Raw genomic sequence first — 17,710 nt, 5'->3', positions numbered from 1 at the left:
CATCCACATTGATTTGTTTAAGTAGGCGGGTAGCTATTGTCAAACTACCTTTAGAAACCATTTCAGGACAGGAGTATTTGTTCGTGTGTGTACTATCAAATAGTTATAATTTCGATGTAATCCTCGTCTTTCTTTGCAACTCCCAAATCCTGCATTTCCCAAAATGCATTCTGTTTTATGACTTTTGAACTCTGGATAAAAACAAGCCGATCAGCTGATGTAAAAGCAACAACATCTACAAGGGTCTGACTGAAGAATAGCTCAGCTAGCTAACCTTTGCAACAACGTTTGCTGTTATGTGGCAGTCGGCGGTATGGTGTTAGACAGTATACGTGTCCAGTTTTAGACTGTTGAGGCAGCACTTTAGTAAGTCGTCGTCCGTCGGACTGGAAGCCTCTGCTAGGTCAGTCGATAGAAACGAAGGTTGCTTGTTTCTTCAGTGTGTCTCTTTGTGTCGCTATTGATTGATAACATAAACATATTTATTACTGAGTTTGAGAACGTATTTTTTAGACGTGACGAGCGTACCGGGCTACTTTTAAAATAGCAACGCAGCATCGACAACTAAGCAGCAACATTACCAAAACAAGCCAAGAGATGCAAGGCAGCTACTGTTAGCTACAATAGCAAACTGTTGTGCCAAACATAAAGTAATTACTATTCTGAACAAGTGTTTGAAATTGCTGCCTGGTCTTGCTTTACTACCGACTGAATACCCTTAATAGTAAGCAGTAATTGGATCCTCAGCTTAACATCATAAAAGGCTACTTTATGACAGTATGAGTGAAATGGCTTTTTGGGTCATTTGAACAAACAAGGTTACATCGCATCTGGTCGTAGGCATTTGCTTAACCGAGTCGTTGTGTCTTCCGCTGCACTGCCTTTGCAACCCTAGTTACTCTCACTAACCCCTGACCCGTCAGCTTTGAGATGAGTGGTCAAGGTCCAGCTGTAGATAAAGCAATGAACACAGTCTTAGGCTGTCAGGAGAGCTACGCCTGTGGGGGTTCAGATGAGGCTGCCTTTGAATGTGATGAATGCGGCAGCTTGCAGTGTGCCCGCTGTGAACTGGAGCTCCATCGCCAGGAGCGGATGAGGAATCACGACCGGGTTCGGATTGCGCCAGGCCACGTTCCTTTCTGTGACTCGTGTAAAGGGGACAGCAGCTGCTCTTACAACGGTGGACGGCTCCGAGCGCTGGTGCGCTGCCAGGGTTGTAAGATCAACCTGTGTTTGGACTGCCAGAAACGCACCCACAGTGGAGTCAACAAGAGGAAGCACCCCCTGACACCCTACCCCCCTGCCAAAGCTCCCCAGGATAACAATCTGGGTGCTGGGGAGTCACAGATGGAGATCCTGAAAGGCGAGCTGGAGAAGGTGTGCAGCTTTCTATTGGTGGACGAGAGGGAGGAGATGCAGGTAAATATCTTAAAATTACGTTTTAATCATTTGAAAGCACCTCATTGTGAGGATGTTATGACGATGGGGCTGATCATGTGTGGATTCTCAGGTGAAGGATGAGGACGACTTTGTGAGCAGACTGGGCTGCAGGTCAGACGAGCTCCTCAAAGTGGTCTCCATCTTTGGAAACACTGGGGAGGGCAAGTCACATACCCTGAACCATACATTTTTCCTTGGACGAGAAGTGTTCAAGACCTCACCCACCCAAGAGTCCTGCACTGTGGGTGTGTGGGCGGCTATGGACCCTGTACACCGGGTGGTAGTCATCGACACAGAAGGACTGCTTGGGGCTGGTATGGGACTAACAATGGATTAACGTAATACCACGAAATAAACAGGGTCTAGTGGGAAGCTGTTTTTCTCCATTAACACACATTTACCACTGTGTTGTTTTCACTCTTCAGGAGCTAATCAGGGTCAGCGAACACGCCTGCTCCTCAAAGTCCTGGCTATCTGTGATGTTGTCATCTACCGAACCCATGCCGACCGTCTCCATGACGATCTCTTCAAGTTCCTTGGTGATGCATCAGATGCCTACCTTAAACATTTCACCAGGGAGCTGAAAGCGACTACCACCCGCTGTGGTCTGGATGTCCCGTTGTCCACTCTGGGCCCTGCTGTAATCATCTTCCATGAGACCGTCCACACCAAGCTACTAGGATCAGGTACATGAGTCACCCTTTTTTTCCCTTTGGACTGTACTTTGTCGGAATTTAATAATAACATGACTGGGATAAGATTTTTTTTTTTTAATGTTCTTTCTCCTCTCTGTGTCTATTTGTTCTCTGTCTCTAGACAAACCATCTGAGTCAGCCGAGCGTCTTCTCCAGGAGCGTTTCAGGAAGCTGGGTCTGTTTCCAGAAGCGTTCAGCTCCATCCAGTACCGTGGAACTCGAACCTACAACCCTCCCACAGACTTCAGCGGTCTGCTGCGCAGCCTGGAGCAACAGCTGGACAACAACACCACCCGCTCGCCACGCTCTGCCAGCGTCATCTACAAGGCTCTGCAGGTAGTGATGCTTGATTGTATGAAGAAGTGCGTATTAGAATGTGGTGTTATTTACTGTTGATTGACCAAAAATTGGCCTGGCCGATTATCGGGGCTCTTATTGGGCAATTTGCAGATTATCTGTATCAGTGTTTTATTTTACCGATAACGTTAATTAATTAAAAAGTGCAGCTACTTTGGCTCCGCTACAGTTCTCTAAGCAGTCTGCAACGCTTGCAAACAAACTGTTAGCATGTTAAAACTCCAGGAAGCTATTTTTGTTTGTCGTTTTATTAAATAATCGCTTAAAGCATTTAAACAAACTTTTGTGTTGGAAGTTTGTAACATTCCAAAATGTCAATTTTGACTAAAAGATCAAAATGTTTCACTGTAAATGCATATCGGTTATCGGTTTTATTAACTACTAATAATAGGTATTGATATCGGCCCTGAAAAACCAGTATTGGTCGACCCCTAATATTTACAGTCAACGTTGCTGACTCTTCCTGTCCCTCCATCTCCTCCCGGCTCCTTCCCTCAGGCTCTGAGCGAACGCTTTAGCGGGGAGATTTCCGAAGAGTACATGGCCAGTAACTCCTTCTTTCCAGATGAGTACTTTACCTGCTCTAGCCTCTGCCTCAGCTGTGGGTACGTGTCTCTCTGGATCTATAAATAACATTGTTAACGAGATAATTATTACATGAATAAGTAATGGAACAGTATTTTTTTTATTTTTTTTTGGAATTGTGATTTAATAATGTTTTGTTTAAAAAAAAGTCACCCTCAAAGAATCAACATTAATGTATCCCTTAAATATTCTGGCCTTTGTCTCTGACTTTCAGTTCAGGCTGTAAGAGAAGCATGAACCACCTAAAGGAGGGACTCGACCACGAAGCCAAACATCGCTGTCGCTACTCTGCGCAGTATGACAACCGCATCTACACTTGCAAGGCAAGTACAAGCCCAAAATGCAACACGTGTATATGTTGAAGTATTCCTGCTTGACGAGGTTCTGAGTGTCTGTGCTGAACTTCTCAGGCCTGCTATGAGGGCGGGAAGGAGGTAGTAGTGGTTCCCAAAACGACGGCCTCGTCTGACTCACCGTGGTTTGGCTTGGCCATCTACGCCTGGTCTGGGTGAGTCCAGCTACAACACACAACCATTTGGAAGATGATTGGAAATGGCTTTCCTTGCGAGCACAGTGTGATCAACCTACTTGTTATTTGCTATTAGTTCACAATTATAACAACAGAAATTGCATAGAGAAATGTATTGCAAGACCAAGAGGCAATCAAATCTGTCCCCTTCATACTGAGAACAGATTTATTTTGTCTTTGTCCAGGTATGTAATCGAGTGCCCCAACTGTGCAGTGATCTACAGAAGCAGGCAGTACTGGTATGGAAACCAGGACCCAGTGGAAACAGTGGTTAGAACAGAGATCCAGCACATCTGGCCTGGGGTAAGGCCACAGTGGAACAGCCTAAATGAGATTCTGTCTAAACCAATTAAACAAAGTTGCAAGCCAAGATTTCAAAGGTTTTAACTCAAATCAGTGTTGTCACATCTATTGCGAGCTGCATGTTCAGTATATTCTTGCCAGTCGGTTGTATGTTGATGCCCAGAAAACTAATGCAAAATGTGGTTTATGACCTTTTTTCATGGAATCATGATGACGTAAGCATACGCAGTCAAAAGTGCTGACTATAGAGGCATAAATGCCAAGCACATATCATGCTACTGCCTAAATTATTGTATTTCTGACATTCTCTGTGGTGGTCAGTTTTCAGTGACAATAATTGCACACTAAAATAATCTACTGTAACTGTGTACTGTACACAACTCTAAAATTAACATATTATAAAATTAAGATTATATTACAATATATAGTTACAGTATGATGCGGGTACAACAGAAAGTGTATTCATTTGTATCTTTGTATGTTCTTCTCTTCTTGCCTCTCTTTTCAGTCTGACGGTTTTTTGAAAGACAACAACAACGCTGCCCAGAGGCTGCTGGATGGAGTCAAATACATTTCTCAGTCAGTGTCTGAACTCAGCGTCAAGCCTGCCAAAGCAGTCACCTCCTGGCTTACCGACCAGATCGCTCCCACCTACTGGAAACCCAACTCCCTTATCCTGGTACGTGACTAAAACTGCACAAAATGAACCGTTGCATTGATGCATCGCGATGCGGACGTGGATGATTCTGCATCGATGCAGTGACAGACAATAATCGATTATTGCCTACTGATGTCGCTTGATGATTTCCCATTCGCTGCTGTTTTAGTTTTTGCCTTTTGTCTGTTGTCTGCTGTGTTCAGAACCACGTGTAGCAATATATAATACATTTGAGGTGGTGGCGCATCGTGATATTGAATCGTTGACAGGATGGATAATCGTAATCAAATTGAATCGTGAGACCAGTGAAGATTCACACCCCTAATAAGCACTGAGATAGGGCTAAATTCAGAGAATTAAAACTTTTCTTTCTTTAGAAATAACCCAAACCGATTAATCGATAATCAAAATAGTTGCCGATTCACGTAATAGTTCACAGCTGATCGATTCATCTTTGCAGCTCTACACTGAGAGTGTAACTGTCGATTCAAGAAACAGAACCGAGGGCGACTGGGTAGCTTACTTGGTAGAGCGCGCGCCCATATACAGAGGCTTAGTCCTCGACACAGCGGTCGCGGGTTCGATTCCAACCTCCGTTCCTTTGCTGCATGTCTCCCCCCCCCCCCCTCTCTCCCCTTTCATGTCTAAAGCTGTCTTATCTAATAAAGGCCTACAAATGCCACAAAAAAATCTTGAAAAAAAGAAACGGAACCATGAGTACATGCAACTTTGTACTAGAGTTTCACTTTTCTTTTCCAGCCTCAGTCACTGCCAAGAGAAAATAAAGTCCAGTAGAGTCCACGCGTTATATATTTCCATACAATTCAACTTGGTACACAATTCAGGGTCTTGTTCACCAGAGTTTTGCCTTTTTTCTTCACGTATTTGGCTTTTCTAAGTGGACCCCAGGAAGACTAGCTGTGCTTAAGGGCCCAGCTCATAGAGATCCAATAATAAACTAAATTAAACTGTAAACAGTTCTGCAGAACCAGCTGTCAGCTTTTCAATAATGCAACAATTTAAAATGGAGATTTTATTTCGAAGAGGGACATTTGTTCCTTAGATGCAGCAGTGGTGAGGGGGAAATGAAGACCGGTGGGCGAAATAGAGATCCTACTTCCATTGAGAAGCAGGGCTTTGCCCACGACAGGCCAACGGACAATAGGTGCCCAGGCTGTTTTATTACACACCTGTGAAACCAGACATGGTGTTTCTAATATGGACAGGATTTGATGGTGAAAACCCCCCAAAAATCTTATACTCATCTTATATGGAATTCTATCTACAGTGTGACAACTGGAAGTACTGTGTGTGTGTGTTGCAGAAATGTCATAAATGTGGGGAAGAGTTCCAGCCCAACGACACCAAGCACCATTGTCGTGCCTGCGGAGAGGGCTTCTGTGACCCCTGCTCCTCAAAGACTCGTCCGGTCCCGGAGAGGGGCTGGGGCCTCGCTCCTGTCCGAGTCTGCGACGCGTGTTTCCACAACAGGGGAATCCCAACTGGTAAATCCCTCTCTCAGTATTCAACGTGATATCAATTTAAACGTTTGCGAGTGCCTGATTTCATGTGTGCATGTTTCCCCTTTTTGCAGAGTTACTGGATGCTGCCTTGGAGGAGGAGGGAGGCACCCTGATAGCCAGGAAGGTTGGGGAGGCGGTTCAGAACACTTTAGGAGCTGTGGTCGGTGCCATCGACATACCTCTCGGTGAGCATTACATCCGCCGACATGATTATCAAAACAATGCAGACAAAGATCACTTCTAACTAAAACTACCCCAGCTGTTGATCAACAGTCATATTAACTAGGGCTGAAAAAATAATTGCGTTAGCAATAATATCGCTATATGTTTTTATCGCAAAGGCTGCAATTACACTCTGGTACTAGATACTCCTGTGACGCGCAAGAGTAAAGCAGTCTGCAGAGGAAGCGTCAACTTGGCACGCTATGCCGTACCTTGACAGAACCTGACACTGCGGAAACTTTGCTCGATGGTGTTTTAAGCTCCCAACGTCTCCTTCCAGGCAGCGCTGCGCCCGTTGACTTCAAGGCACCTAACCCTGACCCTAACCATAACCACTGCCTAATCCTAGTGCCTTCCAGGCAGCGCTGCCTGGAAGAAGACGTTGGGGGCTTAAAACACAGATAAATGGAAACTTTAGTGTCAAAAAGGAACAGTACGTCAATTGTGTGGGACAATTTTGGCTTTAAAAAGATGATGCGTCAGGTATTGTGCAAAAACTGCCTCACGCTTAAAAAAAAAAATAAAAAAAAATAGGGGCATATCATATAGAGGTGGGGGGGAAAAAAAAATCGATACAGCATAGTATATTTTCCGTGGCAATACTGTATCGATACACAGACGCCAAGTATTGATCTATTATTATATATGTGCTGGTCAGTTTGTCTGCTTGACAATCCCATTTTGCAGCAATAAAATTGGAGTGAGATGGACAAACAAATGTTGACAAAGTTCCTTTTGAGGACATCATTTTGAAATTGGGAAAAATGTGTTTGTTTGTTTAGTTTGAAAAAAAAGGTAATTCATTTCAGTATATCGCAGAATATTGCAATATGTTCAAAATCACAATAATATTGTATCGTGATGCCTGGCCTTTTTTGGATTATTTTCCAAAATCGTTCAGCCCTAATATTAACCGCTGCTTCCAGGTCTGGTGAAGGACGCAGCTCGGCCGGCCTACTGGGTCCCGGATCAGGACATCCACTCCTGCAGCGAGTGCCAGAGGGAGTTCTCCCCACGTCTCTCCATCCACCACTGCCGCGCCTGTGGCCAGGGAGTGTGCGACGACTGCTCTCAGGATCGGCGTGCCGTGCCCTCCCGCGGCTGGGACCACCCAGTGAGGGTCTGCAACGGCTGCAACCAGAAACCCGGGGAGCTCTAGCAGGACGAGGAGCAGGAGGCAGAGAGGGGGACGGTTAAGGAAGCTGGCCTCTGCGAAAACTGGAATTGACAACATTTTGGCGAAGAGGCTTCAGTTCCGTTTCGTCTCTTTAGTGGCATTTCTTGGCTGCCACTAGACTGTCCTGTGGCAGGTTGGACTTGGTTTATTGTTTTCTAACGCCATCCTCACGTCACGTCAGTCCCCTGATGCTATTTCCCTTTAATATGCCTATATTTTACACTGTGAAGAATACCAGTCAGAGTGAGAACTTGACAGCGTTTTATAAAAGTGAGTATTGTACGTGCTTGCTTGCAATTAAGCTTAAAGTTCAGGTAAATACCCATTCGATCCTTTAAAACTTGTAATGATGCACGTGACCCCCCCCCGGACAATCCCTCCCAGTGTGACACACTAGTACTATTAGCACCTTTTGTAGTCTGGGGCTACATGGGTGAACCGTTATAATAGAATCACTGACTGAACATCTTAAACTGATTCCGGGTAAGCACTTTAATAGCATTTAGGGCTAGCTTTAGAGGAAACAATGGAAAACCTCATATCCACCACAATAAATGTGGATCCTTTTGAATGGATCTACAGTAGTTTTCCTCTGCTTAAGCCCTGCAAGCTTTAGCTTTCCCGCCACTCTTTGGCTTCAGGAGGATTAAGTTTAAACGTTTTTTTTTTTTATTTGATTAGGACAATGCACATTAATCAACATTTCTGTAAATGCGCCAGTGTTAGCCAGTCGGCTAATTTTCAATTGTAGTCCTAATTACCTAGCATGCATGTCTTTATGGTGGGAAGAAACTGGAGCACCCGGAGGAAACCCACGCAAACACGGGGAGAACATGCAAACTCCACACAGAAAGGCCCGGAACGACCTGGATTCGAACCCAGACCTTCTTGCTGTGAGGCAGAAGTGCTAACCACCGCTAGCCACCGTGCTGATTGCGTCGTGCTGCCATTAGAACTTCATCCCTCAATGCTTTGTGGTGGTTTGTCCATTTGAATGGGCAGATAATAGAACAGCCTTAATAATGCTGTCGACCTTGTTATTTTGCATAGAATATACATATGGGAAAACAGTTTACTCAAATAGGAAGAAAGAAATGGCCTCGTTTTTAAAATGTTAAAACTGTTTTATCTAACAAGACAAATCTGACTGCAGTGGGATGAAATGCAACAGGAACTGTTTTTATAGTGGCTGGCTCACAGAAGCAATATGGAACAGAGAAGACTTGAAACCATCTTTGAGGCTGGCCCCTCAAAACAGGAAATAATTAGAAGAGTAATCGTTTACTCTGTCAACTCAGGCTGTGTAGCTAGTTAGCTAGGAGCACCAAGTGGGCAACGTTTTGAGACTGTCTCACACAATTATCTGACAAATACAACATAATGATGCAGATAGGCTTTTGACTGTATTGATATGGTTTTTTTTTCTTCCTATCAGGTTCTGAAGAGGGCCCTGTTTACACGTACATGGTTATTTAGAAAAACTGAGACATTTCCCTTCGTTTGTGCCCTTCGTTTACATGCAAACGGAGAATTTGCCTCTGAAAACGAGTCTTTCTAAAAACCTCCGGCCAGAGCTTCGTTTGCACGTAAACTGAGACAAATGGAGGTTTAGGCAGCCAAGGAAGTGAGGAAGAGAAGAGAGAGGAAGTGATTTGTTGCCGTTGTTGCTATTTTCGGGATTCTGATTGGTTAACGTGGGCTTGAGCTTCTCGTTACACTGCCACCTACAGGTTTGGCATGCTCTTCACGGCATTGACGGCATATATATACACGGGTACGTGTAAACGAACACTTTTCTGAAAACTGACAGCTGTGCACAATATTATTTTTGAAAACGGAGAGGTTGAAATGTCAGTTTATGAAAATAGCCGGCCACGTGTAAACGTAGCATAGGATAGTTGGTTTGGTTACCATTTTAACAAATAAGCTGAAATAACACTTTGACCTGAATCAGTGAATTATCTAATCACTGTCCCTATCTCAGTGAGAGATGTTCAATGAATATTACAAGGAACAAATCAATACCTTTATGTTCATGTATGCTCATACCATTATGTATTAAACTGCAGAAACTCAGTCGGTGTGTGTGTCACTTAGGAGCAAATACAATGCAACAGGTCACTGTGTTAACCATTTTTTTTTAAGAATAGAATTGTCATGCAACAGCAATTAGAAACTGTTGATTTATAGTATAAACGCAGTATCATTCTTTTCAAATTCAGATCGGAGACATCCTAAATTACGTTAGAAATCATAAGGTCAATTATGTCACAAGTAAGAGCACTTTTTTGTAAAGGTTACACAAATCTTAACTGTAGTAGTTGTGTGCACTCGTATGTAGCACTTCTGTTTCCTTTTGGCACAAACAAGTGGGTCAAAAAATAACTTTCCCCTGAGACTTCAATGTAACTCTTCCGAGGTCATCTTCCCAATCAAAAGTTCACTGCAACCTTGTGGAAATGACCTGCATACGTGGCCGAACCCTTTCAATTATAAAATACCTATAGATTTTGTATATGACTATAACTCCATCCATACATTTGGCAAAAAAAAATGTCCTTGTCTTAAGAATGATTTGTAAGAAGAAGCATTCTGTCTTTTCCTAAAAGCTGGCCGGCTGCTCTCCTCCTTCCTGGTAGTCGGTGCTGTATGGGAAGTAGTAAAGGTCGTGTTTGACGGCCATTAGCAGGCCGGGGAGCCCCCTGCAGCCGCCCAACTTGGAGGAGAAGACCACGCTCGGGATCAGGTCGTTTGCGGTTGGGTGGGGGGATGGAATAGTCCTCAGTAGGTGGCCATCTTTTAGGCTCCATAACCTTGTGTAGCAATCCTGACCGACTGGGGAAAGAAAACAGAGGATGGGGGGGGGGATGCAAAATGAGTGTTTTAAATGGGAGAGACATGAGACATCTTTGGCAGGCTTCAGATCTCTCAAACTCTCTCTGAAATACCTTATCTGGCCATTTAGTATTTTTATCTGCAACTGCCTCAATGTTGACTTACACTAAGTACAGTGGGACAAAAAAGTATTTAGTCAGCCACCAATTGTGCAAGTTCTCCCACTTAAAAAGATAAGATAACACAGACTTTCAACTCCCTCCAAAACTTTTCTATGGGATTGAGATCTGGAGACTGGCTAGGCCACTCCAGGACCTTGAAATGCTTCTTACGAAGCCACTCCTTCGTTGCCCGGGTGGTGTGTTTGGGATCATTGTCATGCTGAAAGACCCAGCCACGTTTCATCTTCAATGCCCTTGCTGATGGAAGGAGGTTTTCACTCAAAATCTCATGATACATGGCCCCATTCATTCTTTCCTTTACACGGATCAGTCGTCCTGGTCCCTTTGCAGAAAAACAGCCACAAAGCATGATGTTTCCACCCCCATGCTTCACAGTAGGTATGGTGTTCTTTGGGTGCAACTCAGCATTCTTTCCCCTCCAAACACGACGAGTTGAGTTTTTACCAAAAAGTTCTATTTTGGTTTCATCTGACATTCTCCCAGTCCTCTTCTGGATCATCCAAATGCTCTCTAGCAAACTCCAGACGGGCCTGGACATGTACTGGCTTAAGCAGGGGGACACGTCTGGCACTGCAGGATTTGAGTCCCTGGCGGCGTAGTGTGTTACCGATGGTAGCCTTTGTTACTTTGGTCCCAGCTCTCTGCAGGTCATTCACTAGGTCCCCCCATGTGGTTCTGGGATTTTTGCTCACCGTTCTTGTGATCATTTTGACCCCACGGGGTGAGATCTTGGGTGGAGCCCCGGATTGAGGGAGATTATTAGTGGTCTTGTATGTCTTCCATTTTCTTATAATTGCTCCCACGGTTGATATCTTCACACCAAGCTGCTTACCTATTGCAGATTCAGTCTTCCCAGCCTGGTGCAGGTCTACAATTTTGTTTCTGGTGTCCTTTGACAGCTCTTTGGTCTTGGCCATAGTGGAGTTTGGAGTGTGACTGTTTGAGGTTGTGGACAGGTGTCTTTTATACTGATAACAAGTTCAAACAGGTGCCATTAATACAGGTAACGAGTGGAGGACAGAGGAGCCTCTTAAAGAAGAAGTTACAGGTCTGTGAGAGCCAGAAATCTTGCTTGTTTGTAGGTGACCAAATACTTATTTTCCTGAGGAATTTGCAAATAAATTAATTAAAAATCCTACAATGTGATTTTCTGGATTTTTTTTTTTCTCATTTTGTCTCTCATAGTTGAAGTGTACCTATGATGAAACTTACAGGCCTCTCATCTTTTTAAGTGGGAAAACTTGCACAATTGGTGGCTGACTAAATACTTTTTTGCCCCACTGCATGTCAGAGCATAGTAACTGTTAAGCCTGGTATTTCTTTGATTAAGACCGTGACGTTGAGCATGTGGTGTCCTCTCCTACCTGCCAACAAAAGCCCCTCAGGCTCATTGACGTGGATGGGAAGGTAGGCATGCTCATTGTAGTGCCCTTTGTACTCCTGCACTGCCTTAGTCACTCGCACATCCCACAGCTTAATCTGCACATAAATGAAGAAAACACAAAGCTAAAGCAGTAATAAAATCCATTTTAGTTATTTTCTCTCTCTTATCTTGGGGCTAGCCTCATCTCAGGACCAAAACATAGTTAAAATACATTTTCATTTAGAGCTCAATGTTTGTATGACCCACAAAAATCTAATTTTCAAGCCAATAACCTGACCTGGCCCAGCATGTCAGCAGCAAGCAGGTAGTTCTCATCCTGCAGGACGCGTACGGAGGTGATGGCCGATTCTTGATGGAAGCGGCTGGCTTTCCAGCTTTGATCCCTGCGGCCGCCGCGCTGCCGCAGGTCAATGCTGAAGATCTCTCCTGATCGGCAACCATTAAACAGCACAGGGACCTAAGACAAAAAAGGAGGTATTTTACTTTCTTGGCCTTGCTATTCTTTCTTACACTGCGCTTAGCCAGACGAAGATAAGTCCACGCTATAGCATGTTACAAGTGAACTCAAACATGCTTGAATCACTTAAATGTAACCGATGACTCACCCTAAGGGCAAACTGCTGAGCCAAGACATCGCTGCCGGTGCTGTACGTCTGCGTTCGGCCCGTCTCTGCATCTTTCACTATCACTCTACGAGACAGGCCTGCCAACACGTGTATATATATATATATAAATTATTTTAGATTCATACGTTTGTGAAGAGTCTTTGTCCCCTCAATTAACAAGCTCTCTTTTCTAGATCCATTTGTGTCATTCGTTATTTTAATGAACTAAAACGATAATAAGCACAACAGGCCAACCGGTTACTCTGTATTGCAAAGCAAGCATGTGTTGGTGTAGCTTTTTCTCTGCCTGAACAAAATGAGTATGATTTAACACCCCAAAACTATAGCTATGCCAACAAACTCACAGCTCTACAGAAGCTAATTACTATGATTATCTGTTTATGAATATCATATTTGATCATGGGTTGCAAAACAAATGATGACAGCTGCACAGACCAGTGCTAAAAGTCTTGTCAAACTGGGGGTTGAAGCACCAAGCACAAGACCAGGCTGACGATATCTTAAAGCTACACAGCATCCCGGGCTGGTCTGAGGAAAGAGGAGGACGGACGAGAGAGAGAAGAAATGTTAAAATGGGGAGGTAAACAAACAATACCAACATGAAATATGTCTTTTTTATTACTATCAATCTGCAAGACATATAGTGCAAGTTAATTACAAATTCAGCAATTTAAAAGCCAAATGAGGGTTAATGAACTAAAAGGGGGTCATAATGAATTATTCTGATTACTTTGGAAAGCTTCTTCAATACCAAAGCCTTGTGTCAAAATTCACCTTCTAACCATAATGAAATAGAATAGCCTGAAGCTGACTACACACGATCCGCTGCAAAACTGCGCTGTGCTCGCCGCTCCATAGTTTTCCTATGGGGAAAGTGGTAACGCCGGAGAGCTGCGCTCAAAGTTCAAATGATTTCAACTTTGACCTCGTTGCCGCTGACATTTCAAGGCGCAACCAGTTCCAGAACGTATATATCTGCGCTGCGCTTTGTCCCTCCGCTCTGCGCCCTTCTACCGCGGATCATGTGTAGGCGGCTTCATGTGAACGTGTTAAATCGCGTAGGAAACCTGAGAGGATTCTATTCAGTACAACCTGGGTTGGAGTTGCTGAAGAGGGAAGCAGGAAGTAAACTGACACAGCCGGGGGTGTCTGCCGCTCCTACCAGACACAGCCTGACAGTCAGCTCAGTCAAGGGAAATACCGGCAGTGTCCAAGCAGCACTTGAGTTTTAGGACATGTAGGCTGAATAAGAGCATTACTAAAGCTGGAGAAGGATACAAGACGTGGGAGTCTGGGTAGTTGACCGAGGCCCAGCAGATGGAGTTCACCTGAAACACATTAAGCCAAGCCTTTAGCTTACAGGATTTAAAATATATAATAATACATATATACACTCACCTAAGGGATTATTAGGAACACCATACTAATACCGTGTTTGACCCTATCCTATCAATATGGGCCAACATTTCTAAAAAAAAATGCTTCCAGCACCTTGTTGAATCAATGACACAAAGAATTAAGGCAGCTCTGAAGATGAAAGGGATCCCCCACACCATTACACCACCACCACCACCAGCCTGCCCAGTGGTAACAAGGCATGACGGATCCATGTTCTCATTCTGTTTACACCAAATTCTGACTGTACCATCTGAATGTCTCAACAGAAATCGAGACTCATCAGACCAGGCAACATTTTTCCAGTCTTCAACTGTCCAATTTTGGTGCGCTCGTGCAAATTGTAGCCTCATTTTCCTAGTTTTAGTGAAGATGAGTGGTACCCGGTGGGGTCTTCTGCTGGTGTAGCCCATCCGCCTCAAGGTTGTTCGTGTTGTGGCTTCACAAATGCTTTGCTGCATACCTCGGTTTTAACGAGTGGTTGTTTGAGTCAAAGCTGATCTTCTATCAGCTTGAATCAGTTGGCCCATTCTCCTCTGATCTCTAGCATCAACAAGGCATTTTCGCCCCCCAGGACTGCAGCATACTGGATGTTTTTCCTTTTTCAGACCATTCTTTGTAAACCCTAGAAATGGTTGTGTGTGAAAATCCCAGTAACTGAGCAGATTGTGAAATACTCAGACCAGCCCGTCTGGCACCAACAACCATGCCACGCTCAAAGTTGCTAAGATCACCTTTCGTTCCCATTCTGACATTCAGTTTGGAGTTCAGGAGATTGTCTAGACCTGGACCACACCCCTAAATGCACTGAAGCAGCTGCCATGTGATTGGTTGATTAGATAATTTCATTAACGTGAAATTTAACAGGTATTCCTAATAATCCTTTAGGTGAGTGTATATAATATAATTACACAATATAAAAGGTTTCCACAAAATGTAGGGTGGAAGTTGGGTACAGTGAAAAACATAAAATGTCTACACATTCAGAGTCACTGCTCCTGCGAAACACTCCCACCTTGCGGTTTGTGAAGTAGAGGTTGTCGCACATTTCCACAGACAGAGATCCCCGGCTGCTGCTGCTGAAGTTCATGATGCCGTACTTGCAGCCTCCGTGTGACACATCATTGACTGTGAACACTCGCTCACATGCAGAGTCCCCCTGAGAAAGACGAGGAAGAGGAGGGAGGATGGAGTTCAAAGAGGATATGTAGACCAGCAAGTACACTATAAGAAATTATTCTCGTGCTTTTCCAACTCTCAATTAAAGTAGAACATGTGTTTATACAGTGCATCTGTTACGACTGCAATATTGTCAGTCCTTCCAGAAAAACGCGATTATGCGATCGCATAATTCAATGCATAACCAGCCAAAGTCCGCATATTTATGCGGGGGGCCGCATTTTTTCAAATACGCCGCACTTTCGCCGCATAAATTGCCGATTTCCGCGCAAAATATGCGGGGCTTGCATGACTTCATAATCCCGGCATTTTCGCTGCAAAAAAAGTCACATATATCTTGTTGAAAAATGTTGCGTTTACTTCACACAAGAGCAGCCATTTTCCCCTGTTGCCATGGGAACGTTATGAAGTGACGTAGTTACGCGACGTGAACATCATCGAAAAGCTGCAAACCCCGCGATGAAGCCATGATGAAACCGCAGTTTTTGCAAGTTCCCGTAATTTCATTGCATAAAATTGCATAAATATCCCGCATATTCCATTGCATTTTTTAAGAAAACTTGCCGCATAATCAAGGATTTTTGCCCGCAACAATCACAAAAAAAAACTCTGCATTAACCCTAGCGTGTTTTGTGTGCGTTCTCACCACTATGAGCCGGAAGTTGTCAGTGTTGGGGTTGCTGTTGTCCGTGCTCTGTATCTCTAGTTTGTGGCGTCTCATTCCACTGACCTTCACCTCATGGACCAGCCTGGAGACACACAGTAACCACGTCAACACTGATGAGAAACATCTGCAAACAATTCACCAAACCAGAACCAATATCTGACAATGTGTGTATGTGTATTTATGTATTTAAAAACATGTTTGGCAAAAGGACGAATATAAATCATTTGGGTTACATCTGTGTATGAATTTAATTTATACAATTGAAACTGTCAGGCAGAACAATATTTGACTACATTTTAGCATGTTTATTTTTCGGACTATTTTCAAACCCATGTCAAAATTGATTAGCATCATTATTAGTGGGCCGGCAATGTTTCAAAGAAAACTCACTCTACACATTCAGAACTGATTATCATTATAGTTAGACTGTGTTTTGCTGGGGTTGTTTGCTGTAATGTATTACAGCTGTGGGTATTGCTATGTAGACAGGGTACAAGGAGAACAGCTCTACATCCTCCGTGTATGCACGTGCACACAGCAGAGTGGTACAGTACCTGCAATAGGAGTTTTCAGGTAACATGCCAAGGTGTCTTTTCTGCAGCAGCAGCGAAGAGTTCAGTCCTGTTCTTGGTGCTTTCTATTTAGAAGATCATATATAATATAAAAAGTATGAAACCCAAGCATGTGGTGAGAAAATGTATAACTGATGCTTCAAGCACAAGAAACAACATCATAATGCTAAAAGCTAAAGAAGGATTGACAAGGTCTGACAACAGACTCACTTTTCTGGGCTTTTCATCCTCCGCGAGCATCTTGTTTCTCTGTTTCTCTCTTTCCTTCTCCTGCAACTGCTCTCTGGTCAGCGGGTTACAGTTGTTGTGTCCGGGCAACAGGCGAAAGTAACGATTTTTCTCCGGGTCAAAGTAGAAACCAGGCAGCTCTGGCAACAGAATAGGTGGTAAAATTAAGCATGGACATCTCGTCTTCTTGCTATTCAAGTTACACCCCAGGTTATTTTGTTTACATTAGGAATAACCATTTACTGTTTTACAAGGATTGTGTGTTGCAGTGTTTTCTGATAAAGTCTTCATGTGGGCACCAACTGTATAATTTACTTCCTCAGCTTACCAGCTTACCATCACTAACAAAACAGTGCTTGTTATGTGGTATGGCTCAAGACTTAACACCAGAGAACAAATGTTTGTGTGGTACTGACCTGGTGCAGCACTGCTGGTCTTAGAGGAAGAAGAGGAAGATGAGGAGGACGACGAGACAGAAGCTGACTGGTTTTCATTTCTCCTCTGAGATGCTCTAAATGATGGCCCTGCATCATTATGTCCAGACCTGTGAACAGAACACCACTCTTACTGACGTTACCAACACTGCCTGTGCTTTTAAACTAGTTTTAGACTAAACCATGCATCAATATGTCCTTTAATATGATACTTTAACATACCACTGCTCGTCCTGTGTTGATCTTTGCCGGTTGCCTCTGTACCAACCATGGCGTTGACCAGTACCTTGTCGCCTGTACGGTCGCTGTCCTTCTTGCCAGTTCCACTTCTTCATCCCTGCTGTTAGAGTCCACAAGTAAGGATCCTCTCCCCACGATGTCTATTATTAACTTCTAGCTATGTGTACGAGTGTGTAAAGCTACTTGATGCAGCATGTTTAGCTACATGTTGCAAGCTGCAGTCATTAGCATTTTTGAGCTAACGTTGACTACACATCTTTCTCGACACCTTTCTAGTAATGGTGGAAATGAAACACGAGTTAACGTGAATACGGTTTTATTACGTTAATAAACAGGCTTTCCGTTTAATGTAAACATTCTTTATTTTCTTAATAAACTGATGTTTTGTTACAGTTTCAACCCTCATAAGCTAGCTAGCTAACTGCTGTACATTGAGTTCCTGCCTTGTTCTCCCGCCTCCAAATGTCATTCATTGGCTG

At 43.7% G+C, this 17,710-nt stretch overlaps 2 protein-coding genes across 2 annotated transcripts; one reads left to right on the top strand and one right to left on the bottom strand.

Moving 5' to 3' along the window:
* Positions 1 to 7: 7 nt before the first annotated feature.
* On the top strand, positions 8 to 9,565 carry zfyve1 (zinc finger, FYVE domain containing 1). The gene is made up of 12 exons (XM_078274702.1): positions 8 to 1,419; positions 1,511 to 1,754; positions 1,866 to 2,126; positions 2,257 to 2,471; positions 2,991 to 3,097; positions 3,292 to 3,400; positions 3,488 to 3,585; positions 3,792 to 3,909; positions 4,418 to 4,588; positions 5,892 to 6,072; positions 6,162 to 6,275; positions 7,239 to 9,565. Exons 1-12 carry the CDS (start codon positions 931 to 933, stop codon positions 7,469 to 7,471), a joined length of 2,340 nt encoding a protein of 779 aa, XP_078130828.1. The 5' UTR covers positions 8 to 930; the 3' UTR covers positions 7,472 to 9,565.
* wdr21 (WD repeat domain 21) lies at positions 9,330 to 17,696 on the bottom strand. Its single transcript, XM_078274703.1, has 13 exons — positions 17,214 to 17,696; positions 16,974 to 17,101; positions 16,540 to 16,697; positions 16,312 to 16,394; positions 15,737 to 15,839; positions 14,927 to 15,070; positions 13,795 to 13,844; positions 13,609 to 13,688; positions 12,952 to 13,044; positions 12,496 to 12,593; positions 12,168 to 12,347; positions 11,871 to 11,985; positions 9,330 to 10,324 (listed from the first exon to the last, which is right to left on the bottom strand). Exons 1-13 carry the CDS (start codon positions 17,324 to 17,326, stop codon positions 10,092 to 10,094), a joined length of 1,578 nt encoding a protein of 525 aa, XP_078130829.1. The 5' UTR covers positions 17,327 to 17,696; the 3' UTR covers positions 9,330 to 10,091.
* Between the last annotated feature and the right edge of the window lie 14 nt (positions 17,697 to 17,710).

Source organism: Sander vitreus, chromosome 18 (genome assembly GCF_031162955.1).
Source record: "Sander vitreus isolate 19-12246 chromosome 18, sanVit1, whole genome shotgun sequence".
Lineage (NCBI taxonomy): Eukaryota > Metazoa > Chordata > Actinopteri > Perciformes > Percidae > Sander > Sander vitreus.
Note: the sequence above shows the minus strand (reverse complement) of the source record. Positions and strands in the feature narration are given on the sequence as shown.